This window comes from Acipenser ruthenus, chromosome 17 (assembly GCF_902713425.1).
Source record: "Acipenser ruthenus chromosome 17, fAciRut3.2 maternal haplotype, whole genome shotgun sequence".
Lineage (NCBI taxonomy): Eukaryota > Metazoa > Chordata > Actinopteri > Acipenseriformes > Acipenseridae > Acipenser > Acipenser ruthenus.
The window spans coordinates 4,217,612-4,244,896 of NC_081205.1; the positions used below are offsets into that span (position 1 = coordinate 4,217,612).

The 27,285-nt window shown below is 41.0% G+C and overlaps 3 protein-coding genes across 5 annotated transcripts; all 3 read left to right on the forward strand.

Annotated features, from left to right (window-relative positions):
- The first annotated feature begins 6,989 nt into the window (after positions 1-6,989).
- notum1b (notum, palmitoleoyl-protein carboxylesterase b) lies at positions 6,990-15,175 on the forward strand. Its single transcript, XM_034039981.3, has 11 exons — positions 6,990-7,765; positions 10,585-10,637; positions 10,763-10,858; positions 11,158-11,218; positions 11,960-12,018; positions 12,211-12,313; positions 12,651-12,842; positions 13,027-13,127; positions 13,250-13,397; positions 13,658-13,705; positions 14,063-15,175. The coding sequence occupies exons 1-11, from the start codon at positions 7,434-7,436 to the stop codon at positions 14,367-14,369; spliced, it is 1,500 nt and encodes a 499-aa protein (XP_033895872.1). The 5' UTR covers positions 6,990-7,433; the 3' UTR covers positions 14,370-15,175.
- A 2,513-nt stretch (positions 15,176-17,688) lies between these two features.
- On the forward strand, positions 17,689-20,749 carry LOC117423271 (myeloid-associated differentiation marker-like protein 2). Its single transcript, XM_034038798.3, has one exon. The coding sequence runs from the start codon at positions 17,707-17,709 to the stop codon at positions 18,607-18,609; it is 903 nt and encodes a 300-aa protein (XP_033894689.3). The 5' UTR covers positions 17,689-17,706; the 3' UTR covers positions 18,610-20,749.
- A 370-nt stretch (positions 20,750-21,119) lies between these two features.
- LOC117423617 (pyrroline-5-carboxylate reductase 1, mitochondrial) lies at positions 21,120-26,304 on the forward strand. Of its 3 annotated transcripts, none has more exons than XM_034039676.3 (8): positions 21,120-21,233; positions 21,628-21,769; positions 22,104-22,174; positions 22,523-22,702; positions 22,936-23,157; positions 23,607-23,699; positions 23,850-24,013; positions 24,730-26,304. In XM_034039676.3, exons 2-8 carry the CDS (start codon positions 21,703-21,705, stop codon positions 24,881-24,883), a joined length of 951 nt encoding a protein of 316 aa, XP_033895567.2. In that variant the 5' UTR covers positions 21,120-21,233; positions 21,628-21,702; the 3' UTR covers positions 24,884-26,304. The 3 variants fall into 3 exon arrangements, with proteins under 3 accessions (XP_033895567.2, XP_058845814.1, XP_058845815.1); XM_058989831.1 differs by having other exon boundaries at positions 21,122-21,233; positions 21,652-21,769; XM_058989832.1 differs by having other exon boundaries at positions 21,128-21,372.
- Positions 26,305-27,285: the final 981 nt, after the last annotated feature.

Below are 27,285 nucleotides of genomic sequence, written 5' to 3' on the forward strand. Positions count from 1 at the left end.
GATCCTTCCTGATCGCTTTGATGTAACCTGATCTAACATTTCCAAATAACGGGATTTGAAGATCACACATAAGCTTTCAACAGCACATACTAATCAAAAATAACGGGAGGAAGTGGCTGGAAAAGGCACAGAGCCCCAACAGTACAGCAGGCGTGCAAAATTAAAACCAGCACAAGCATGGAGCTAAGCAGTTTAACCTGCGGGTCTGCCAGGGTGAAGGTTATTGATTGGGTATGAGAGGCACACCTTTCCCCTTCGGTACAGACAGGGTGGCACCCACTGAAGACCGCAGGTTCATTCGTTCATCCAGACCTGTCTGAGATATTCCTGTCTGGAGGAGAAGGCAGAAGATATAACGGGCACACTTTTTAATGCCTTCAAGATCAAACCCCAAAACCATTATAGTGTATGTTGATGGTAAACCGTGGTAAAAGCATAGCAAAGTGTAGTAAAGTATAGTAAAAGAATGGCAAAGCACATCAAATCACTGGAAACTATGGAAAAGCGTGACATAAACTTTGGGCAACAAGCCTGGTCAATAATAATATATGTACGGTATAAGCATGAGGGCATGAGATCCTGGAAAATTGCAGTATTATTTTGTAAATATACAGAGATTAACTTTTATAAAGGTCTTTCCAGGCTTAGGATTGCAGAGAAACATACAGAGAGTTAGTGAAAGGTTTCACTGTAATAGAACAAGGAACCTGAAAGGCACCAGATTTGTGTTGTTAATCTTAATTGTATATTTCTGTGTCGTGTTCTCAATGGGTCCAGTACACTTAAAAAATGATTTAATAATGATGTAATCGTTTCTCCTGTTCTATGCACTTCGCTTTGAGCCCTGCCATATGCAATGCGTTGTCACGGATGACTTGTTTTTAACCATTGTGTAAATAACCACAATGTCCCTTAAGTTAAAAGCATTGCATGTCTGCTCGACGTTACCCATGATGCACACGCTGCACATCTCCTTGGCTGTTTTTCCCGTGCTAATGCAATCTGGAAGCTGCCTGCCCTGACTGTCAGTGGGTGCATGTCCATACAGCCAGGGGTAGTGGATTTCTTTGCATGTTACTGTCAAAATGTGTGAGAAGATCAGCTCCAAGCCTAGAGCTTCCATCTGTGAGTGATTTTGTGGATGGATTGTGATAAAACAGGAGCTATAAGTAAAAGAGACTAGACTCAATCAATGACAGGTCCAGTCCCTCCGGGGCTAACACATGTCCAGATCTATAGAAACATCTGTTTGAAGTTCCCAATTAATGCCATCGGTTGTACTCATGTGACTGCACACCATTACAAAATCATTAGACTTTCACAGACTTTATGTTCCATTAACACTGGTTTAACCTTCTGGTGAAAGTTACAGCTTCTTACAATAATTTCTCAATACTCTTATTAACATTGGCAGCGGCCCCATTTTCTGCTGTTGATTTTTTTTTTCTTCTATTTGAAATATGTAGATATTCATGCTGTTGATGAAGTTGCTGCTGCCTCCTGATACCTAATCATTGCAGTTAAAAATCACACCAATGCAACAGTTTCACTGTAGTGTTGTATTGGAATAAGTCTATGATTAGTAGACCTACTGTTTTAAAAGGGGTGATAATAACCAAGGCTTCAAAAAAAAAAATCCAGTTTCTTACATCACTGGCATTCTGCTGTAGGTTGGTTTTACAGACTAGTTTATTATCAGGGTCATATTCAGATGGCATTTACATCCATCAGTACTGTAAGCTATATAAATATATAAAACTAATAGATTCTCTATGCCAGGGGTGACCAAAATTGGCCCTTCCACTAGCTGTCTTTGTTCCAACCCTGTTCTAAACTGGTGAACCAATGAAACCTCCATCCAGACCCTGGAGTAATTCATTTGTACCTGTTAAGCCCTCCAGGACCAGGGATTGGACATAGTCTATGCATTTACATGTAGATAAGCAAAAGAAAATATATGTATGTATAACCATGTGGAAAACAAGACATCTAAATGTTTAAAACCTGTATACATCTCCATCAAGGGTGACCTGGCCTGGAGATGACCTCATAAACATTAACACAGCCTACTGCTACAAGAAAACTTAAGAAAACAGCAGCCACATGGCGTATTAACAGCCAAATATCAGGTCATTTACAGGTCTGAAATCAAATCTTCGGTCATTATAGCGAATGATTTCAACATGGTAATAAAAAGGTTATTGAAACATTGGTGCGGATGCCAAGTGTCGCATCAACAGGATACAAAGTGTACCTATTATATCAACATATATTGAGAGGTGTACATTTTCTTGACCAAAGACACAATAAAATACACTAACAAATATCATGTCTAAATATCATGTTAAATCAAGCAAATGAGTAAATAAATGTCTAGGTATACATATAATCCAGGGCGACTTACAATTGTTACAAGATATCACATTATTTTTTACATACAATTACCCATTTATACAGTTGAGTTTTTACTGGAGTAATCTAGGTAAAGTACCTTGCTCAAAGGTACAGCAGCAGTGTTCCCCACCTGGGATTGAACCCACGACCCTCCGGTCAAGAGTCCAGAGCCCTAACCACTACTCCACACTGCTGCCCACATTGCCATAACCTTGTTATTATAACTGTTATTACTACTACTCTTGTTATTACATCATGTCCTGCGATATTATTTATTTCTTAGCAGACGCCCTTATCCAGGGCGACTTACAATTGTTACAAGATATCACATTATTTTTACATACAATTACAAAGTGCAAAGTGCACCTGTGTTTTGTGCCACATAGAAATTGTTTCAAGGCTGCTCACCGCAAGTAGAAATTCTAGACCGAGGGCCTATGATAGTATCTTTGTTTTTCTGATAGCATTATTTTGTGTATTTTTTATTATGTTTTAATTTCAGGAAATGTTCTAAGATGTTCTGAGATGTTCTAAGATGTGTTTCAACATGTGAATAAGAGAAAGTACACATATCCCTGACATTGACGTTTTTCTGATTTGCCTGCTGTTTAGTCCCAATGTCCATTGGAGTGGACAACAAAAAAAAAACAATAAAAGATTTGTGCTAAAATCTAAATTTAGTTTGAGTCTCATTTCTAGTTGCAATAAGACTAGGAAAAAAGATTTAAAATATTTTTTTTTATGATTGAAAATAAATTCTGGACTGAAAGGGCTAAGTTAATCGTTTTTTCAGTTACGATGCCGAGGAGGCTATCCCTCTGTATAAACCATGCATCTGTGGTGAAACTAGCGATTTAAAAAAAAGATCGTCCGATAAATCTATACTAATGTTTTATTAACGGGCTGATAACAATCGTATTAGACACGCATCCACGGGTAACAAGTGGCAGTAAATTGGTTGGATTGTAATTTCGATAGATACCCACCCCACCCCCAAAAGGGCAAGCGACTTGTATATAATTTTATAATTTACCAAGTTGTGACTTTAAAAAACGAACGGTTAGAATTATCTTCTAAACAAATAACGGGAACAGCATTGACTGTAAAACTTAGACTTGGGTAATAAATAAAACAAAACAGCCCACTTAAACCAACATCTTAAGGCAATATGGAGTAGGTAGAGGTGGCAACATGCTCGCTCATTCAACGTCAGATCAAACCAAGAGGATAAAGTGTCATGTTACTACCACCCCTTTAAGACAAATCTCACAGCCTTGGGGCTGACGGAGTCCCCCGTGGGACGCCACAAAGTCCATAAACTACTAATCTCTTTATGTATTTATTGTGCTCAGCAGCTAATGGAGAGATCATAGCCCTCTTCCCCGCAACGTTGGGTATAAAGCAATTACCATGGCAATTACCCTTAAAAAAAGGCATTAAAACCCACGTTTGTTTAAACTTCTTATAGAGTCGGTCTGGCAGGTTTATTAAGGGGTCCAAGATGTCTTTTGTTTTCTTAAAAGTCTGCTGTGACCGCGCGCCCCAGTCATTCGCAAGGAGGTGCGAAATTCAATTGACCCTTTTATATTTTCTCGGGTGACTGTCACAGCAATTGAAACCTTCAGCTGGATCCATTTGATTGGCTCTGAATTAACTGTTTTTCTCCCCCCCCCCCCCCCCCCCCCCCTGGTATGGGAAAGCCGCAGTTTTCTTAGGGGCTGTCCTTGTCCATGTGGTTAAACCGTGTGCGCATGAAAGTGTCGTTCGTATATTTTTTTAAAAAGTCGATGATAAAGTGGATTTTTATTACATATATTCGGGTCTGGGAACAAAGCGCGCCACAGCTAGCATACCTGAAAATGAGCTACAAGTCAGAAGACAATAACAGTCCTTCTATCTGTTGGGAACTATAGATTATTGATACAACCAATTTCTTCAAAATCAAAACTTTTGATAAGAAGATAACAGTTTTCTATTTAATAAACAACTGCTTATGACACTATGCTTTGTTTCTTTTTAGAAAACTTGGAAAAAAACAAATTGCATGATAAGTTATATCCCCTTCTTTTAAATAAATAGTCTATTGTATTAACTGCAATGTTTGCATTGGTGTGCAAGGAATAGGGTGCATACAATAACGTGCGAGTGAACAGACAACACACTATCCTATATAATTTCCCATGTAGGCTAATCATGCTAGACAATTGTAGTGTTATCTCGACATTTCCTCTGAATAAGACTTTCGTGTTGTCTTTAAAGTGTTAAAGGTGACTTGACATTTACTGTGTAAAATATAGGATTGCTGGAGAGAGGGACCGGTTAGTCTCAAGCTATACATAACACCCTCTGAAAAGTCTTTGGATGAGTTTTCTAAACTATAACCTCTCTGGATTTCGAGATTCCGAGAGGCTTATGTTGCTCTGTTGGCGGTGTATTTAGATCCTGTAATAAAAAAAAATTAAAAATAAAAAAACAGGGACCCCAACCACAGAAACCACAACATTACGGGGTTGCAAACCCCGCCGCTGAAGCTTCACAGGGCATTCCATAAATGAGCAAGAGACTTGTGGTGGTTGCTTTGATCATAAGGGGCCCCATGAAGTAGATAAAAAAGTGCTGGTTTCCAATCCGCTCCACAGCAAGATCCGAGCTCTTCCTGGGAAGTCGAATAATTCGCGAAAAAATTCGGGGGGGGGGGGGGGGGGGGGGGGGAATAGAACTCGACAAGGTAAACGCGTCTAGACAACAAATATCATTTTAAAATATCCCAATATGATTTCCGACGTTTATACTTGTCAGCTTTTATAGTTACCCCGACTGTTTAGCTGTTTTGTGAGGTGTTTACAGGAGCATTCTTCGATTTATAGCGTGCCAGGTGCCTGGTTACATTCTGCACTGTTTTGCGATGTTGCATGCGTATATACCTACTGGTAGGCGAAAGATGATAATAATAATAGTCTACAACCTGCATTGTATATGTATTATATTCCATGTTTTGGAGTAGATATTTCAAGGCGTTTTCCTACAGGTTCACCTGCGCCCGCTCTAGCTAACAAATAAATACTCTGTTGTCTTTTAGAAGAAAAAAGCTGACAGCGCAAGTGTAATATCATAAAGTCATTCTGTTTTAAACCATTGAAAAGAATCTGCGTTGATTCAATAAAGTAAACCCGTAAAATCCTTATCAATTATTATTATTATTATTATTAATAATAATAATAATAATAATAATAATAATAATAATAATAATAATAATAATAATAATAATAATATTTTTTAATGTTTAGGGTCATTTTTACTAACAGACTCATCTTAAAGAAAAATACAACTTTGATCAATACAAAGAAGGAAAACAAAGCAAGCATCGAATGTGGTCTTAAAGGCGTGTTGTGAAACAGCCAGTCAAACTCCGGGGAGCCCACAGGTGTGATGGACTCCAGTGTGTGACACCAATTAAAACCGTGATAAATAGCTTTACCTTTAAGACTGCTTGCAGAACATTCTTAAGAATGCTTATTGTGGTCGGGTTGGTGGCTAGAGATTCTTGATCGATTTAGCTTTCTTTTTCGTTCTATTAGCTTCCGTCGCAAGAACCCCCAAGTCACTTGTGTGTGATAGGATCTGGCTAATTCTCGTTTTCCTGTAAGCAATAAGAAGGTGGGTCGTTTTGAGGTTATCATAGTGAATCTGAATAAACACACATTTCTTTTTTTTCTGCGGGGGAGAACGGCTTCAAACGCTTTAAAAGGATGGACTTGTGTTTGTTTAACCCTTGAAGGAAAAGTGATGAAAACAGCGGCGTTATTCTTTAGTTCCCATGATAGAAAAAAGAGGACCCAGGTATTCGTAATATATATATATATATATATATATATATATATATATAGTTAAAAAACAGTAACCCAGTTAGCCAGGGAATTTTATTATTATTATTATTATTATTATTATTTTAAAACGGTTTGTGTGAACTCTATGGAGTTCGAGAAGTTGCCCTGCCCAAACTTAGAAAAAAAAACATATATACATTATAAAATAGATGCATATAGGAAACTGAGCGGATGGATACCGCAACCCTCAAAATGCCAGTGAATTATTGCTGTTTGTCGTTTATGCTGTTGTTGTTTCTATATTTAAAGATATCTAGCTATTCTCTATCAGATTTGCACTACTCATATTTTAACTTTACATACACAGCCCTTGGCTGCAAACCTAACTTTGTATGTATTGCTATGTTACACCATTTAATGAATTGGTCTATCTAGTGTGTGCCAGCTTTTTGCTTTCACAAAATATAGCAGTATCGGTTTTTTTTTTCCTTAAGTCTGTTTCAAAGAAGTAATTTTCACTTCGTGAACTAAATTGAGCAACAGGGTAGGCGAGCCAAGAATAACCAACACATCTACTAAAACCGCAAGAGATCAAACGGAGGAGCGCGTGGGCATCTTATTAAATTAAAGGGGGAAAAAAATTAATCCTCCCTAAACCACGCCCATGTCCAACCCTCTCGTCTCATTGGCTCCGGGTGAAGAACAGGGAAAAAGAGTTCGGATAAAAAACCCGATCGTTGTAGTAGGTGCTACACTATTAATCCCAAACACAGCAGAGGGGAACAACGGCTAGAGACCAATAGCAATGATTTAATACACCCATACAACACTGGGGAACTACACTGAGAGCACAGAAATATAATTGTATATATATTTTGTATCTATAGAAAAAATAAACAGAGTATTATTTTTTATTTAACTTTATATATGTTAAATATATATATACGTACTGGTATTTGATTTAAAATATCAGTATATGATTAGAATACAGCCTGTGAATTTTAACTTTTGAAAAAAATTGCATCTAAAAACCTGTTTTGTCATTAATTAAGACACTCGGCTGTCAACACGTTTTTCTTCCTAAAAAGCAGCAATTTTTATAGATATATATGTATGTTGTATTTTTTTATTTGCTCCAAAGTAGTATCTGAAATCACAGAATAAGAAGACCTAAGGATCGTGACTGCGTGTTTCCACCAGACATTAGGGACCATGAAGCTTATTCATTCGGCTTTCTTGTTGGTCTTCCTCCAATTTGGATCCCTGGAGGGGAGAAAGGGTTGGAGAAGCGGCCGGGGTAACCCCCAGCCCCGCCGGGCGCAGCAGTCTCCCCCTACCCGGGACAGAGCCGAGGCGGGCGTGGAGGAGAGTTTCTCGTTGGATTTCACAGCAGTAGGGGAAGGGAACATGGACGATTTCATGGCACAGATCAAAAACCTGGCCCAGTCTCTGTACCCGTGCTCATCGCCGAACATAAAGCACGAAATGAGGCTCCATTCCTTGGAGAACACATCGGTCGTCTGCAACGACGGGACACCGGCTGGGTAAGTTCTTGAGTTAGGTTTTTTTTTGTAGGTAAAAGTTATATAATTATCGCAGATGATACCAGCGGTTTTTTTAATACTAATAATTAAAAGACAGTTTGAACCATTGGCTGACTAAAGCATTTCAATATCCGCAACCTATTGCAAACTTAAAAGCCTTTAATAAGACACTAATGAAACCTCCACCGCAATGTAATAGATTCACGTTGTTTGATTGTATTGCCGACAATGGTGCAGGATCTGTAAAGCTGTTGTGGATTTCAAAGCCAAAGATTTGATAAACATTATCCAAGGTCACACATGTGGAACACAAATACTCGCTGGTTGGTTCGCTTTTCCCAGTATGCGAGTCCCCTCTCATTAAAGCATGATCTACTGTAATGTAACCAGACTCACGGGACTAGTTGTAACCGCTCACATCTGAACATGCCAGCTAAAAGCTGATCGTGAATTCCATTGGCTAGCAGATCTGGCCGCGTCTGTGTTTGACATACAGTAATTTGATTTTACAAAATCTTTTGTAAAATATTATTTTATTATATTATGTTTCTAAAGTAGCTGTGTCCTTGTTGAATTACGAGCTGAATTACTCACTAAGGAAGCACCAGATTTCTTTGAGTGAGTTACAGAAAGTTTATGTTTTGTGAAAGTTAGTCATGCAGCGTATTTTCATTGTCTTTGTATCAATTGACAGCATGAAAATGAAATTGAGCTTTTAGACGTACAGGTGGAATATACAGGTTTCTGTCTAATTTGTGCTATACCACGTATCTCTGTTGATGGACGCGCAGTTCAGCTTCCAAACACATGGGGTTGCCTCCCACATATTTGCACACTCCCATCTGTTTGAATTGGTTGATTGAAAGTAATGGCTTATGGGGAGCCAGTACCCGTAGATATTAGTCTGATTCAATAATGAATGAGAGACTTTTCTTTTTCTTTTTTTCTGAGCTGCATACACAATACGAGCTACTGCCAGTTCTAGCGCGTCAGTATCTAGCGCTCGCCTTTTAAAGCTGAGCTGACATGTTTACAATTGTATTATTATTTTACATGCTTGCCTTTCGCGTTTCTTTCAAGACTGGATCTCAGAACATTCTTCAAAACAAATAGGACAGAGCAGCAATGTCAAGCGAGTCAGACATTTTAACAGCACATGGCTTTGCCTCTCCTAATTTTCCTCTTTGAAGTGCAGTTATTTTTGGCACAAGTGGGAGCTAGACCTGTTAGACCTGTGGCCACAGTTGACTGGCGCACTATATTTATAGTGAAGACACAAAATGAAATGTGTAATAATTTACTTTTTTTTGAGCGGTGGTGGTTTCTGAACATTGCCAAAGCCACGAGCTGTAACTGTTGTAGCACTCTGTTCGGCTTTTACAGTACCACAGGCCACAGAATGCTAACCTTTCTCGGCTTTCAGTCCTTGTGTGTCAGTCAGTCGAACAAGCAATGGGTATCTGGTCTATATTCAAACTGCAAAAAGCGTTGAGGGAATAACTAGATTGTTCTGAGTGGCGTTGTCAAAAAAACAACATTGGCATTTACAGTGCACTGGTTAATACGATCTGCCTAAACAAGTGCTTGCTTTGACATTCCCGTCTGTAATCTGAACTCAACGTTAAGAATCACAGGTAGTGCGGGGATTCAGATTCTAATGTTAACCAATGTGTTGCGGTCGGTGGTTCTGACCACCAAACCATACGGGACACGTTTCAGCAACTTTTCCTGTGCTACATACAAGCACATATATAGAATATCTTTATTATTATTTATTTCTTAGCAGACGCCCGTATCCAGGGCGACTTACAATTGTTACAAAATATCACATTCTTTTTACATGCAATTACCCATTTATACAGTTGGGTTTTTACTGGAGCAATCTAGGTAAAGTACCTTGCTCAAGGGTACAGCAGCAATGTCCCCCACCTGGGATTGAACCCACGATCCCTAACCACTACTCCACACTGCTGCTCTTTGATACAAGTCAGTGGGATGAATGGACAGGCTGTCCTGTGGTTGCACGTGAGCTTCGTAAATACACAGGATTTAATTGTATACTCGCTACCAGCAGAACTGACATGGCAACGAGTTGTTTACTTGATATTTTCATTCTGGTATGATAATAAGAAAAATAATAAAAAAAAACACCCATAGCCTTTTCACCCCGGCCCGCAGATGATAACACAATAATGCTACAAATATGCTCCGCAAATAGCAGCATATTGCCTTTCGACCCATTCCCAGCTAACTGGAATCCTCTTATTGGATATATGAATGTTATCAGTTTGTAATCAGAGCTTTAGTTACCCACTGGTCTGATACCCCTATTAAGGATGCACCCATATATATTATACCGGCATCTCTTTACTGATCTCTGCAGATAATAGGCCTCTTTTGTAACATTTCTTTGCTGTGGGTATTCCTGCCTATATTATTACGTAATCTTTTTTTTGTTGTTGTTTTAATTTATGAGTATGTAGCAATAGCTGCCAAAAGTAACGTAACATTTATGGGAATTGTGTACCAGGAATATACAGTTTCCAGGATTTGTACAGTATCCTTTTTATTTTATTTTTTATCTGTCTGTGTAATGTTCTGTATATCTCATGTACTGTAAAACCTTAAGTGGCAAAGTTAATAAGCCCCTTAATCGGCCCTGTAATCATAAACACAGCGTCTGTGTATTTGAAACGACAGATGGAGCATTCTGCGGTTAACCAACCAGCTTCCCAAACGCTATTTCTCAAGTAATAATAACAACATTGTACCAAGGTTGACATTTTATTAAACGCGCCTTCTTCATTTTTTTTTCGAAGATATTACCTGAAAGAATCGAAAGGGAGCAAAAGATGGCTAATATTCCTAGAAGGTAAGTCACAACGTCTACATTTATGGACTACTATCTAACGATAAGTGGTACAGACAGAACTAAACGTGGTCAGTCTGTGGATATTAATATTAATAAGAATGTATTTTGAACTCTTGTCGATGCAGGTGGTTGGTACTGCTTCAGTAAAGAGAACTGCGACACCCGATATGATACCACGAGGAGGCTCATGAGCTCAACCGGATGGCCCCAAACCAAAATAGGTACGTTTATTATTGTTTCTTTATTCAAAGTACCGGAGAAACCAACTTTGAAACACTTTTCATCACGCACGTTGCACGGGCGTCTTTTAAAAACAGATATTTGACGCACTTGACACCAGTCTGTTAATGCTGTACTTCTCCACGCCCTTATTATTACAAGGTGGTGGGGAAACACCTAGCTTTTAAAGGGATAATAAAGTAACAGCCATTTATACTTTGATGAAAACGTTTCGGAGCTTTCAAATGTTAGATGGTTTCTTTTGAAATGACACGCTGTTGATTCTTTTCCACTTCCGAAGGAACTGGGATCCTGTCTTCGCACCCTGAAGAGAACCCTTACTGGTGGAACGCTAATATGGTGTAAGTCACGCCTACTTCATTACAAACAAACAAACAAACAAACAAACAAGTATTTACAATTAAATGGAGTTGGATATTTTGTTTTTAGAGCAGGAGCCGGTTAATGTAATTAGCCTTTATTATTCGGAAATTCTAAATATCTTCAGCAAGGTCAGTCTCTTCTGACTTCAAATAAGTTACCCAGGTGCTATAACAAGACCACAGGATTAATTTCCAGCGCAGCTCGGTGTTTGATATGCAAACAGGCCTGCTAAATGTGTTGCTCTTAAAATGCACATCCTTCGTTTGGGTTCCTGGTATTTATTTTGGATTCATATGAGTCAAAATGGAACCTGCGCGCACTTCTCGCGTTACACTTTGATGGTTTTCAGGACTGCATCGCACGAGAGGTTTCTCTGCTGATTTTTGTAAAGTTCATGTTTTTTGGATAAACAAATAATGTAATATATATATATATATATATATATATATATATATATATATATATATATATATATATATATATATATATATATATATATATCTTTTTTTTTTACCAAATAAGCATAAACGCCGAACGTCTCCGGATTCTTAATCCACTTTAATGAGATGTTATCAAGTCTGACCTTCGCTGGTACAAACTTTAAAACCTTTATTAGCCTCTTTCTTCTTTAAAAGTAAAGAAAAAGACCTGAGCCTTCCCACATTGTTTTCATATATCTTTGCAACATGCTCATTTGTTATATTTCTCTTCCGTTTCAGATTCATTCCCTACTGCTCCAGCGACGTTTGGAGTGGAGCATCTACGAAATCCGACAAGAGTAAGTGTGTTGTCTCTCCTGCGTCTTTCCTTAGAGTCAGTTACTATGAATCTGTGCTGGTTTTATTTATCGTCTCTTCCATTTGAAGCCATGAGAGTTCTTGGCCGTTGTTTGTAGCAGATATGACTTGTATACGGCAGTATTGTTATATTAGGGATGGCAGGGCTTGCTGACCTGTGTGTTGTTTCCTAGGTGACTACGCCTTCATGGGATCGCTCATCATTAAGGAGGTGGTGAAGGAGCTGCTCACCAAGGGCCTTGATAACGCCAAGGTTCTCCTGCTGGCTGGTAGCAGGTGAGCAGAGGCACAGTTTTCATTACTCCTTCTGCATGTGAGAAAGGACTCAGGGGCAGATAGAAGTGTGTCAGGATGGGGCAGGTGTAGGCTTACAAAAATACACACTGAAAACATTTGGTTGGCTGATCTTCACACTTGCATAGTGACCCCCAAGAGGGAGCTGCTAACACCTCCCAAAAAGCCCAATAGAGGTAAACTGTGTCATCCTTTGAAAGGACAGTTGAAACGCATGTTGTAGATAGGAATCTTGATTCAGTTCATCAAAATGGGCTTCTTTTTTTATCTATCGTGTGTGTTCTCGTGCTAACAGTATGGATGTGTTGTGTGTGTGCAGTGCTGGCGGGACAGGAGTTCTGCTGAACGTGGATCGTGTGGCTGAACAGCTGCAGGAGATGGGACACAAAGGGATCCAGGTTCGAGGGCTGTCCGACTCCGGCTGGTTCCTCGACAACAAGCAGTATAGAAGGACTGACTGTGTGGACACCATCAACTGTGCTCCAACTGAGGCTATCAAGATAGGAATCAAGTAAGAGACTCCCTAAACAGGATTTATAGAGACCACATTTATGAAACTTTTACTTATTTGTTATTTAAAGTATGTTTCGATTTAAAAAAAGGTTTGGTATTTATTTTTAAGCTCCTATATATGTTGGGTTCATCTTTTCCTCCGTTTGTTTGATGTAATGCCTCGTTTCTGTTGGGTTTCTCAGGTACTGGAATGGCGTGGTGCCTGAACGCTGCAAGCAACAGTTCCGGGAAGGAGAGGAATGGAACTGCTTCTTCGGGTATAAAGTCTACCCAGCTTTACGAAGTAAGTACTGTATTACTGAATACGAAACCGGAACGCGTTGGGAGGTACATGCATTCATTGCAATCCAATTTTAAGCCTGCGTTTTGAAGAAATGTTTTCCCCTAACGACTGTCCTCTTGCAGGTCCAGTGTTTGTGGTTCAGTGGCTGTTTGATGAAGCTCAGCTGACGCTTGATAACATCCACCTGACAGGGCAGCCAGTGCAGGAGGGGCAGTGGCTGTACATCCAGAACCTGGGCAGGGAGCTGAGGAACACGCTCAAGGATGTACCGTAAGTACTGCAGCCTCAATCACTACAGCCTCTACTCGCTCTGTAGAGTAAAGAGCTAGAGCATGGTGCATGTAGCAAGTGTGTTGGTGAAGCATGGTAAAGAACAGGGATGTAAGGTAATGTATAGTAAAAAAAAAAAAGCAACATTATGTAAATGCATGGTATAATTGACTATGGTGAACTTTGAATGGATCAGTCGTGCAATTTTTGTACTGGTACATTTCTTGAGTTTAATGTGAATCTGTTTTTTGTTGTTGCAGGGCAATGTTTGCTCCAGCCTGCTTATCACACGAAGCAATCACGAGAAGGTGAGTTTCAGTCTGTGTGTGTGTTTGCGTGCCTGTGTATTCTCGTTGAGCAGTACTTGAGTCAAACCGGCCTTTTGAAATGAACTGAATGCCAGAGTTAAAGAGCAGATATTGTAATGTCTGTAATGTCACATCCACTGCTCACTGAGGTTTTTAGACTTGCTGAAACACAGAAGTATCTATAAATCCTCCAAAGTACAAAAATAATAACAATATAAAATAACAACTGTGTATATACACCAGGGGGCGCTGTACTGTTGTAGTGTAATGGAACCAGACGTGTTTAATATTGGAGCAGCATGATGTGAAGCACAACGATTCCTTGAAGTAGTAATCAAGTCGTTTTTTCCCCGCAAGTTACTGGATGGATATCCAAGTGAAGGGTACCTCGTTGCCGCGGGCGCTGCACTGCTGGGACCGCAGTCTCCATGACAACAACAAGAACAACAAGAACCCGCCCAAGGGCTGCCCGGTCCACCTGATCGACAGCTGCCCCTGGCCGCACTGCAACCCCACCTGCCCCACGATCCGGGACCAGTTCACCGGCCAGGAGATGAACGTCATCCAGTTCCTGATGCACATGGGCTTCGACGTGCAGAAGATGGCCCAGCAACAGGGCATGGAGCCCAATAAGCTCTTGGGAATGCTGAGCAGCGGCAGCTAAACGGAGAAACACACAGCCCCCTACAGACATGCAGGGCTCGCTTCCAGAGACCGGGGAGGCAGGGGCGCACCCCCTCCCACCCCCACCCTCCTTCCCCAGATCGCCAATATCAGACTCACACCCTCTTCCACAGCATCGAGAGAATCATACAGAATCGGATTCAAAGCACACCCAGTTCTTTTTTTTTCTCTCTGCTTTAAAAAGATTTCAAATGACGTCCCGTTTTAAAGATACTCATGGGTTCGTTACACGAAACGAAAATCAGCATCAGCGACAGCAGTGGACTTGAGTCACATCCTTAGGACCTCAGTTTTTTTTTTTTTTTTTTAAATAATTAAAGACTCCCACAAGCACGGTGGGGAAGCACTGGATCATCCGCCCAATCTCTCTCTCTCTCTCTCTCTCTCTCTCTCTCTCTCTCTCTCTCTCTCTCTCTCTCTCTCTCTCTCTCTCTCTCTCTCTCTCTCTCTCTCTCTCTCTCTCTCTCTCTCTCTCTCTGTTGCTTTAAAAAATGTTTTTTTTATTTTATAGAAAATGACTTTTACTTCGTAACAAGCAGAAACAAAATTACTAATTGTATGGTTTTTTTTTGTTCTGTAACATATTTTTTTAATAGAAAAAAAAGAAACTCAAGCTACTTTTGGTTATTTTCCATATTTATTTTTCATATGTAAATCGTATTTATAAGTGCTATACAGGCAGAGAAGTGATTCTTTGTAAATTGTAAATATTTATAATTTTTGTTTTGATCGCATGTCTTTGTAATGGATCTAAAGAAAGGACATTAATATTAAGGCAAAAAATAATTTCTGAGTTTGATTTTTTTATTTCCTAATGTACCTTTTTTACATCTGCACCCTGACACATTTGCTGCTAATTAGCAGTGAAACACGCCAGAAAAACAGCTGCCTTCATCGTAGTTGTAGATCGTTTCTACTTTTTTTAAAAGCTGCTGTAAGGCTAGCAGCAGCATCGTTAAAATGAAGGCATTAGCAGAAACGTCTGTTGTCTATTCCATAGCTAAGCGAAATAGAAAAAAAAGAAAGAATATTACTTGACACATGTTTCTACCAGAAGTCTTTCTCGATCTTTTACGATGGAGTGTTTTGTAGATTAGCAGAGGTAGTTTTTTTGCAGCGGTTTACTACTGTCACATTATACAAGTATCTCATTTACATTTGTTGTATTTATTTAATCATTTTATCCAGAACAAAACGTATTTTGACGAATCATCTCGTTTACAAGAGCATCCTGGATAGATCACAAGGGAACCATTGCACACTTCTATAACACACAGACTTACAAAATACACGTAAGTCAGGAAAGCAGTGGTCTCTAATGAAGTAAATCAATTTATAGAAATTTGAGGGTGAATTGTTTTTGTTTAACAGATAAACAGTAAACTATGAGGTGAACTTTCCAATGATTATTTAAAATATACTAAACCATACATGACAAAACAATAAACATGGCTTGCTTTCAATTGTAGTGTCCTGTAATTCCATTAGTAACCACAAGATGTCACCAGTTCCCCACTAATTGAGCATATGCCTTCAATTTAGTTTTGGCCCTTTGAATTAAACTGGGGCTTTGAATGACCGATAAACACGAATATGACTGTCCATCTTTCCATATCACTGTGAGGGGTCCCACATTACAAGATGTGTTTATTTATTTTACTACATTACGATGAGCTTTTTCCAGGCTCAAACCAGCATGCAGCTGCAACAGGTCTCTACTGGCTTTAAGCCCTTATAAAAGTTTTGGCTAGTGAAAGTGTAGCAGTGTAATCACGCTAAAGCATATGTATGCACTGTAAACACATAGAGGTATAGTAATGCATATCAGAAACATGGCACGATAAATGCTTAGTATAACCATGGTTTACTAGATTTGTTTCCAGTAAAGGCTATTAAGTTTGGTCCAATGAATGCAAATTGAGAAGTTACATTTGTGATATATATATAGATTTCACCTGCTATTTTTAACACTCTATTGATCTTGTACTCTATGGTAACAGTTATAACATGAGCTGAACCAATGCTTAGTGTGTATGGTAGGCAGTACCATACATCCCCCACCATGAATGCAAATACAAAACAAGATCTATCAGTATCATTAAAACCACACTTCCCCAGATTCTGAAGCCCTCAATACCGTGTGCTAAAGAATGTCCTTACCAAGTTTCATCACAAAAGACCTGTTGTTACACAGTAACAACAGGTCTGAAATATATATGGTACAGTAGAGAAAAAGATGTCCATGCATCTTTAAAAACAAGCTCCCTGTGCATTCCTATCACAGCACAGATATGCTATTAGGTGCTGGTGCATCACTGTCACATGTGCTCTCCCTCCTCATTCCTTTGTTAATATAGATGACTATTAATAGCACTAGACTCCAGCCCTTGCCAACGTTACTATGGGCTCAGCTGCATGCTGTACTTAAATAACTTTTGCTGGCAGATCCACTGCACAGTGCAAGTCTGATGTGTCTGGCTATTAGACTGGGAGAAGACTGAGGAAGGGCCAGGGTGGGGCACTGAACGCGGCGCAGGAGCTGAGATTCCATAGGAACAGACCCCAAGTCAATTCAGGGAATACTGTTGCTGCACGGAATCAGTGAGGGTCTGGGAAACGGCTCTTCGGAATTTCAACCACCATTCTACACATGCACAGGCAAATAGAAACCAGCAGCAGAGCCGATTGCACAATATACTGGGACTGAATTCTGCTGCACGGCATTACTGTGCTCTGGACATAAACGGATTGTAATATATAATCATAGAAGAGGTAGGGGATCAGAATTAAATAATATTAATAGCAAAACTGTTTTGTGTTTATTGGAAGGGCAAGTGGTTGAGTAAATCATCTGTTGCTGTTGGCCCTTCTCAGTACCTTCACGACAACGAGAAGTAAACTGTGTAATAGTGCTTTAAAATATAGAACATACAGTATTAGGGCAAAATAATTCTATTCCATTCTATTCATTTTGTTCTGCTCGGTTCTATTCTATTGATCACAATATATCAATTGAGTTGTATAGTATTATACACTAAACTATAAGAAGATTATATCTTTCTTATATATGTATTAAGCAATATCCAAAGAAGTGTTTACTGCTGAAAATATATCGAGAATTTACAAGCTGTGAAACTAGAATTAGAGGAAAGTTATATACATATACCTAAAAAGTTCTAGCACATACCGTAAGATCTAATGTATTGAATTGCATGTCAGAATTAATAAAGAACAATCCAGAGCACTCCACATTTAAAGCAAAGGTCTCAGTAGAAAAGCCCTGCTGTTCCTGTCACTGAAGCCTCTCAGCGTCAAGCATGGATTCTCAAGGACCCTATCTGAACCTGAATGCCGTGGCCTCCCCGGTGGGCGTGGCCCGGGTGTGGCAGATCGTTTTCAGCTGCGTCACCGTGAGCCTGGTGGCACACCAGGCGGGCTTCAACGCAGCCTACGGGACCTTCTGTATGTTCGTGTGGTGCCTCTGCCTCACCACAACGGCCTGCGTGGTCGCGCTGGAGTTCACAAGGCTGCACACCTGCCTCCGGCTCTCCTGGGACAACTTCACCATCACCTTCGCCATGCTGGCCACGCTCATGTGCGTCACGGCCTCCGTGGTCTACCCCGTCTACTTCCTGCAGGCGCAGTGCCCTCACGAGGGCTGCGAGGTCCGCAACTACCGCATTGCCGTCACCGTCTTCTCCTGTCTGGCCTCCGTGGCATACCTTGCTGAAGTCATCGTCGCCAGGGCCAAGCCTGGCCACGTGTCGGGCTACATGGCCACGGCGTCGGGCCTCCTCAAGATCGTCCAGACCTTCATGGCCTGCATCATCTTTGGGGCGCTCGTCAACGAGAGCCAGTACAGCCGCCACGTGGCCACCCAGTATTGTGTGGCGGTCTACAGCTTCTGCTTCGCCGTCACGGTGATTGTGGTCCTGCTGATGGTCTCGGGGAAGACGCCTCTGCTGAGGTGCCCCTTCGACCGCTTTGTGGTGGTCTACACCTTCGTGGCTGTGCTGATGTATGTGAGCGTGGCTGTGATCTGGCCCGTGTTCTGCTTCGACAAGAAGTACGGCAGCCCAGAGCGGCCCTACTACTGCACCCGGGGCAAGTGTCCCTGGGAGAGCCAGCTAGTGGTGACCATCTTCACCTACATCAACCTGATCCTGTACATCGCTGACCTGGCCTACTCACAGAGGATTCGCTTCATCACCGAGCCTTAAGACTGCTGCTCACCTAGGACACCTCCAGCAGTCTGGAAACACAGCTCTGCTTTGATACAAACAGAAATAGAGACTCGCTTCTTATCTGTGCCTGTGCTGCTAAATTTGTCAAATACATTGCAGTTTGACAGCAAAGCCAAACTTCCCAGTAATAACCCTATGTTATATAGATGTTTGCTTGTTGTTTTATGCAATGATCGTATTTTATTTCTACTATTTCCCAAGGACATTGCAATACCTGTGGGCTTTGTGCTTTTCAATTTAGATATTTTATTAACATTTGTTGTCAGAGATCTTGCTCACTGTTCTTTTACCAGGGAAAATAGCATATTCACATGGAAAGCAGCTTCAAAACGGGTGTACTGATTTGATGAATGGGTTAGCATTGCAGAGCCTCACGTGTAGAAATGTGACATTGATCAGTTTGTGTGTGTGTGAGCGTGTTCTGCAGAAGTGACCTTGCTGTGTATACTGTATGCGTTTAAAGAATGCACCTTCAACAGCACAGTCCCCTCACAGGCTATGCTGGGGTGCTGGTAACTGGAGTTTACTGCCTGGGTATGTTAGCCTAAGTGGGATTTTAACTGGAAAATTCTGAGCTGCGTACAGCAGGCATAAAACACTGCAAGCTGTACAGGCTGATTAAAATACGCTGGCTATGTGTGTGACAGTGCTGGGACAAATATTTAAAAATTCAAACAAAAACTTGATCATTTGTTCATGTAACAAAAGGAAACCAATGCACAGCTGCAGTCTGGTATGAATGACACACACTTTACTGCACAGAAGAGTGCCGCTTCTCTCCTTTCATTAATAGGTCATTGGCAAAGGTTTATTTTGCTCCTGAGAGATTTTTATTATTGCAAGATCAAGTAATGGAGAAAAACACGTGTTAATATGACAAAGGTAGAACCAAACAAATGTCTGGGAAAATGTTCTAATGAAGATTCCTACTTTATCCACTGTTCCTTGATTCTAGTATTGCGGATTCTGCTGATCGGTATATTAGCTTCTTACCTGTCTTACTAAAACCATATTGATACAACTTGACCCTGCTGTAGCTGTTGGCTGGTTTGACTGCTGCAAAGAAGGCTGCTTGTCTGTTTATGAATGTGTGTATGTGTATATGTTTTAAAGAATTAAAGAAAAAAGACGTCAGATTCCTGGTCCTATTTTGCTTTGTACACATGGGAATACAAATTAATATCATCTCTATTTACAATGTTTTAACTTGATTTGTTTAAAGTAAAGTTTAAAGTTTTAAATAAGTTCTAATAGCGACACATTGGCGTAACAAACCAACATGAGGGGCAGCCAATTTAGACAAGAGAACGTGCTGGATTTTGTAGATGTTTAATAAAACAATCATTCAACCCTTGTACGAACAGATCTCAAATATACCTCCTCTCTCACATTACACTGGATACAGGACAGCAAGTTAATGTGAAGCAGGTGTACAGGCAAATCTAAAGCACTGATAAGGTTGTGGCACATCGGTATATAAAATCGAACATTTATTAACAATGAACTTTAATATCCAAAATACCAAAACATACACTGTGTTCTGCATGATCCTTGATGGTTGAGTCTGCTTGGATCAGGGCTGGCCAAAGTTGGTACTTCCACTTCTGGTCTTTGTTCCAACCCTGTTCTTAGTTGTTTAAATAAACCAATTAAACCTGCATCCAGACCCTGAAGGAGTTAATTATATCACCTGTTACCTGTTAAACCTGGAGTGGAATCCCATGGACCTCCATGACGATTGTATCCTCGCTCCAGTCCTTAATGAACGTCTGTATGTTGAAATTCAACCTTCACGTCACAAAACTGAGAAACAATTTGTTCCTGTCAAAGACTTACAATTATATCCCGCATGTCACTGTAGTTGTTTGATTCAAGTTTTGTCCCGATATCAAATCGTACTGTGTTTTGTATTTGCTCTTGGACTGAAGTCATTGTATTTTGTATCTTGCTCTTAATTGTACTGTAATTCTTGATGTGTACTTTTTGTATACAACTGTAAGTCGCCCTGGGTAAGGGCGTCTGCTAAGAAATAAATAAATAAATAAATAAATAAATAAATAAATAATAATAATAACAATTGATGAACACATGCATGGAATACCGACAGTTTATTAACATGCAACTAAACTTATTGTAACAATTGTAAGTCGCCCTGGATATGGGCGTCTGCTAAGAAATAAATAAAATAACTTAAGCAAATGGTGAATTGCATATTAATTAAATATTATGACACTCAAAATAAAGCGTGGCCGATATCTGAAGTGCTTTCTCGATTATATCAGTACGTTACTGTAACTAACCAAGCGTCCTGATGACGACCTACACGTTAATAACAAATTAACATTACTTAAACTGCATGATGCAACGAGCTCTGTCGCTTACAAACCGATCCCAAGCGGTACACATATACAAGACCCGCTGCGATTGGCGCGTCTTACTCGAAAGCAACCACTCATTGGTCCTCCACTACAACATGTGATGCACCCCCATTTCTGGGAACAAATCGGCGTGCGAATGAGGAAGCCACGTTGACAGCAAAATACAGTGGCTGCTGAATAATAGTCACAAAGGTGGAAACTGGTCGGATTATCACTCCACAGGTAAGCGACTGAAGTCGTGCGTTGTCTGAACGTTTTGTTTTTACGTGACTTACACAATTAATGTTGCATTTTTAAATTGCATTGCATATTGTGTAACAGCTGTCACTGTTGGCATTGCGAGTTGTTTTCTACAAAACAGGTTTGTCTATAATATCTCGTCAGACTGGACGTTTTCAATCCATTTGTCTATACTAGGGTTTTTTTTACGTTTATTGAATTACACTGTTTAGAATAATTAGCTGATTGTCTCTTAAGCTGTACATAAGCGCTGCTACCATATGTAAAAAAAAAATCGTATTGTGTATTGATATAAGTTTCAAATGCGTTTGTCTCTTCCAAATCTAGACTTTGATACGATCTTCATTTTTTTGTTCTGTGTTTATTCCTAATGCAGCTACTTGTTTTGCTCTAATCGCAGCACACCACTAGAAGAATATCTTTTTTTTTTTTTTTTTTTTTTTTAATCAAAATGAGCGTCGGGTTCATTGGAGCGGGGCAACTGGCATATGCCCTGGCGAGAGGGTTTACAGCTGCAGGTAAGAAGTAATAGTAAAAAAGTATTAAATACACTAATACGGACCACCGAGCGCTAGAACGCAGTGCCTCCAGGAACCACCCCAGAAGGTGTGTCACACACAGAAGCCCAACCCCCTGTTCCATGCTGTTAGGAAATGTTTTAGATTACAGTGTTGTTTAATAACTGAGGAATGAAAGGATCCAGTCTAGTTCGCACTTACAAATGTTTGGAGGGTTCCATGCAAATGTTCCAGGTGTTCCTAATAAAGTGGCCAACGGGTGTATAATTCTAATATTAACTAATATTAATACAGAGTTTGCTGTTTTCACATTATTCATATTTTTTTTATTCAGGTGTAATAGCAACTCATAAGATCACAGCCAGTTCCCCAGACACTGGACTGCCTACTGTGACCGGGCTAAGGGTAAGGATCTGTACTGTATATAGTTGCAAAAAAAATGAAAGTGCAGCATGAGCAGACTTGTGTAATATTATATGGATTATTGTTCAGATCTTTTAACAGTTTGATTCAATTTGGAGACTTTATCAAGCGTTGCTCTGTCTGGTCAAAGGGTAGCCTTTCCTCTGTACAATTCTCTTGTGAGATGCTGTGTCTGTATTATGGTTGCTATATATACTATTTGAGTGAATGCTATTAGCGATTAATCAACTAAGTCAAGTAGAGAAAGGCCTCTGCTAATGCATTCTTCAGGGTTCTGTCAGTGCTCAGTTATATACTGCCATTCTGGTTCTAATATCTTTGTTTTTCTAGAAACTGGGTGTGAATTTCACCACTAGCAACAAGGAGACAGTGAAGAACAGCGATGTCTTGTTCCTGGCTGTCAAACCTCACATCATCCCCTTCGTTCTGGATGAGATCGGGCCTGACATCGAGAACCGGCACCTGGTAGTGTCCTGTGCTGCAGGAGTCACAATTCACTCCATTGAGAAGGTGAGCCCGGGCTGCACAGAACAGCTCAGCTCTGCTGCTGCCTGGAATTCTTGTGATGATTCTCCGGTCTTGCCCTCCCTCAGTGCACCCAGTCTTCAGACTATTGCTGTCAATCATGATTCACTGTACTTTGACACTGTGCCATGAATGTCAAGGACTTTGTTAGATCAAATCCTGTAATGAAAGGTGTGGAGAATCGCACTGACCCAGCCTGCCCTGTTCCGCCCCCTCAGAAGCTGTCTCTGTGCCACCTGGCCCCGAAGGTGATGCGCTGCATGACGAACACGCCAGTGGTAGTGCGGGAGGGAGCCACGGTGTACGCCACGGGCACCCACGCCAAGGTGGAGGACAGCATGCTCCTGGAGCAGCTGATGGCCAGCGTGGGGTTCTGCGTTGAGGTGGAGGAGGACCTGATCGATGCTGTGACCGGGCTGAGCGGCAGCGGGCCTGCCTACGTGAGTGCATTCAGGGGTGGAGACGAGACTCCTATTGCATAGCAGTTTCACCCACTCCAGGTTTTAAAATGAGCCACAGTGTGTAGGCAACAAGCTAAGATGTGTCTTCTTATAAAACCAGCTGCTGGCCAATATGTTTTATTTCCATCCCAGGTACATGGATGATTGTTTTTTCAGTGATATCATGATATTTAGTAACAAAGGGGTCTGACTGGGGTAAAACTACATGTGGACCAACACCTGCAGCAGTTAATATTTATTTATCTGACCGAATACATTGAACACAAACTCTGATGCCAGTTATCACAAGTCACGCTCTTGTCAAGTTCACTTGCCTGTTGGTTATCCTTGTGATACTGCAAGTGGCACAATAGAATCCGCTTGTGGTATAGTAAGGGATAATGGTTATCCCATAGAGATTGCTAACAGTAATCCTATTGCTTTCGCAGGCATTCACAGCCCTGGATGCGCTGGCGGACGGTGGGGTGAAGATGGGGCTGCCGAGGAGGCTGGCGCTCAGACTGGGAGCTCAGGCCCTACTGGTCAGTAACAGCCAGGCTGACGGCAGCCTCTTGTCTTCTGTGATCTCACATAAATGTGGCTGCCCGTGTTGGGACCATGCTGTTGCCGATGGAGTGGTGCATTAAAAGCTCAGGAATGTGAACGTGAGATTGTTCTTCTCTCGTGCGCAGGGAGCTGCTAAAATGGTGTTGGACTCGGAGCAGCACCCCGGCCAGTTGAAGGACAACGTGTGCTCCCCAGGGGGCGCCACCATCCATGCACTGCACGTCATGGAGAGCGGAGGCTTCCGCAGTCTTCTCATCAACGCAGTGGAGGCATCGTGCATCAGGACCAGGTACAGGAGAATGGATTTACAGCAGTGTGCACGTTTATTACGACACCTCCAGATTAGGGGTGGGATTTTCAAAAAATATATTGCTTGAGTCCTCGCATCCAACGCCAGACAATAAAAATGACTAATGTAATGTATTCAAATTCACGTTGCCACACAAGCTTTACATTAAATTGTTGGAAAGAGATGCCTGGCCTACCTGTTTGAAGTGTGTCTCAGAGGTCCTTTACTTTAGTGCAGTGGTTCCAATAAAACTAAACATAAACGGTTGTTCGGTCTAAAATCCTACAGAACAATTTCAAGTGAAAAAAGCCATCCGCCTAGTATTGGGAAGATTGGGGAATGCTGTTTATTTCTGCTCTCCATCCAAATGTCGGTGTAAGTGTGTGTATGTTGCAGGACTTTCTGCATCTTCACAGGGCTATACAGTAATCATAATTCATTCTGTGAATCCAATGGAACCCTAATTGACACTTGCTAAAATGTAATATAATGAACTACGAACCGAGAATGGTTATTCTGCCTTGATCGATTGCTGGAAGGGAAGTTTTTTAAATCCCAGTGCTGATTTCAAATGACAGCTGGAATTATGACAATTTTACAAAGACATTCTAGATAGAATCATTGTGTCAATGGATTTGTGTCCCTTAGTGTTTGCATGTAGGAGTCGGGTCAGTATGTATTGTAGTTAATATATACAATTGCCATTTCATCTGTAGGGAGCTGCAGTGCCTGGCGGACCAGGAGAAGACTTCCACAGCCGCTATCAAGAAGACAACTCTGGACAGGGTCCTCCAGGAATCTACCTCGATCGGAGTGAAGGGGAGAACCAGCCTGCTCAATAACAGCAAGGGGACCAAAAACAAGAACTAACTATCCAGCAAACGCTTGCCACACAGCAGAGCTGCACGTCCCCCCTGGATGAAGGGTATGATGTGAGGCACTTGGTTTGCAGTACCCGGTGGGATAAGGTATATTCTGAAAGCCAGTGTTATTTCTTTGCACAGATTTGTGACTCCAGTTAGTCACCAGTAGTTTGAGGTTTTGAGACTTTGAGCTCTAGTGTACAGGGCAGTTGAATATCTGACATGCAGTTTTTTTTTTAATTTAGTCGTTGCCAATTATTTTTTTATTATTTTCTCCCAATTTAGAATGTCCACTTATTTTTTAGGCTCAGCTCACCGCTACCACCCCTGCGCTGACTCGGGAGGGCGAAGACGAACACACGCTGTCCTCCGAAGCGTGTGCCGTCAGCCGACCGCTTTTTTTCACACTGCGGACTCACCATGCAGCCACCCAAGAGCTACAGCGTCGGAGGACAACGCAGCTCTCGGGCAGCTTACAGGCAAGCCCGCAGGCGCCCGGCCAGACTACAGGGGTCGCTAGTGCGCGGTGAGCCGAGGACCCTCTGGCCGACCTAACCCTCCCTCCCCCCGGGCGACGCTCGGCCAATTGAGCGCCGCCCCCTGGGAGCTCCCGTTCTCAGTCCGCAAAGGAATAGCCTGGACTCGAACTCGCGACGTCCAGACTATAGGGCACATCCTGCACTCTACACGAGTGCTTTTACTGGATGCGCCACTCGGGAGCCCCGACATGCAGTTTTAAAATGAAATGCGGTTTCTGCTAGGGGTAATCAAAGCGTATTGGCTCGGCTTCTGTTAGTCTCAACATTTCCAGTTTACAGAATTTTAGTCACTTATTTGATGTTTCTTTCTGTGCAGCTCATTTGCATAAATTAACAAAAAATAACCACAAAATCCTCTGCAAATATGCCCAGATGACGCTTTGTAAATTTGGGAAGTATCGAGCAGATTGGGTTAATAGATTCTATCCAGGGTTCTAAAATTGAAGCTAAAAACAATATCATTTTTGTAAGAAATGTTTACAGTATATTTATATTATAGTGCCTTGCTAATACAGCATCAAATCCATTCTCTCCACTGCTTGCAACCTGCACCCTAAATACTGTGAAATCTATAGAACTACACTCTGTACATGTGCTGTACTGTTTTAATAGGTTTTTTTTTAGTTTGTAGTCCTCTTTTCTTCTTTGCATTTGAATTTTCTGTAAACACTGGCATATCCAGAATCACTGAATGAGTGTTTTTAAACTGTTGCATTGAATGCTGTAACTGATTGTCAAAACCACAAGAAAAATGTTTTTATCGACAACGTTTTAAAGACCATGGATGTTGTTGTTTTTTTTTTTTTTTTTTATATAACCCACATCATCTTAGATGAGAAATTGTTACAGGGGCTGCCTTTCTTACAAGTAAATAAAAGTAAGAGCTGTCTGTCGGTTTATGTGGCTGTTTATTTGCTAAGTCAAGTTACATATTGCACTCGCCTCTCTATATAAAATGATATAAATACAGAAAGTATTTATATACAAAATATTATCAAAACCAACTTGATTTCAAATCAAAGTTTGGTGTTCTTGAAACTTTTCTTAATTGTTGAAGAAACAACAGTCTAGAAAAGGTCAGGGAGCATTGTTTTGTTTATCCAAAAAAAAAAAAAAAAGCTGATGCTTTGTGAATGGGGCAAAGCAATGTTTAAATAGATGGGTTTATGTCAATACTTTGAGGTGAAGTGAAGATGAACTTTACAACTGTGCCATATATGTAAAGGCACTCTGCATGGAGAGCAGGATGCGCCCTGTAGCCTGGAGGTCGTCGGTTCGAGTCCAGGCTATTCCACTGCCGACCGTGGACAAGAGCCTCCAAGGGGCGGCGCACAACTGGCTGAGTGCTGTCCGGGTGGGGAGGGCTTAGGTTGGCCAGGGTGTCCTCGGCTCACCGCACACCAGCGACCCCTGTAGACTGGCCCGGCACTTGCGGGCCTGCCTGTAAGCTACCCAGAGCTGCGTGGTCTTCAGACGCTGTAGCTCTGAGGTGGCTGCATGGCGGGCCTGCAGAGTGAAAAGAAGCAGACAGCTGACAGCACACGTGTCGGAGGACGCGTGTGTCCGTTTTCGTCTCTCCCGAGTGGCAGCGGTGAGCCGGGTTGAAATAAAAATAATTGGACTTTTCAAATTGGGGAGAAAATAAGAAAAATAATTGCCGATTCCAAACCATATGTTCTAAGCACAGGATGACATCTTCACACAGGCTAGGATGTTCTATCATTTAGACAAATCCTTATCATATATGATTTATAATCATAAATACAAAATGTATTCTATACCAGTTCAATCTAGTCTACTGTCCTGTAAAAGAAAGAGGAATTACATATTTGGTCATATTTCTGTTGAAATGCAGAATGTGGGCACAGAT

What these genes read in the sequence shown, in the direction of transcription:
- notum1b (XM_034039981.3), top strand. Translation starts at nt 7,434, where the DNA reads ATGAAGCTTATTCATTCGGCTTTCTTGTTGGTCTTCCTCCAATTTGGA. An exon ending in ATGGCTAATATTCCTAGAAG is followed by an intron (nt 10,638 to 10,762) that starts GTAAGTCACAAC and finishes TTGTCGATGCAG; the next exon opens with GTGGTTGGTACTGCTTCAGT. An exon ending in AGTCTACCCAGCTTTACGAA is followed by an intron (nt 13,128 to 13,249) that starts GTAAGTACTGTA and finishes GTCCTCTTGCAG; the next exon opens with GTCCAGTGTTTGTGGTTCAG.
- LOC117423271 (XM_034038798.3), top strand. Translation starts at nt 17,707, where the DNA reads ATGGATTCTCAAGGACCCTATCTGAACCTGAATGCCGTGGCCTCCCCG.
- LOC117423617 (XM_034039676.3), top strand. Translation starts at nt 21,703, where the DNA reads ATGAGCGTCGGGTTCATTGGAGCGGGGCAACTGGCATATGCCCTGGCG. An exon ending in CTACTGTGACCGGGCTAAGG is followed by an intron (nt 22,175 to 22,522) that starts GTAAGGATCTGT and finishes TTGTTTTTCTAG; the next exon opens with AAACTGGGTGTGAATTTCAC. An exon ending in GCGGCAGCGGGCCTGCCTAC is followed by an intron (nt 23,158 to 23,606) that starts GTGAGTGCATTC and finishes TTGCTTTCGCAG; the next exon opens with GCATTCACAGCCCTGGATGC.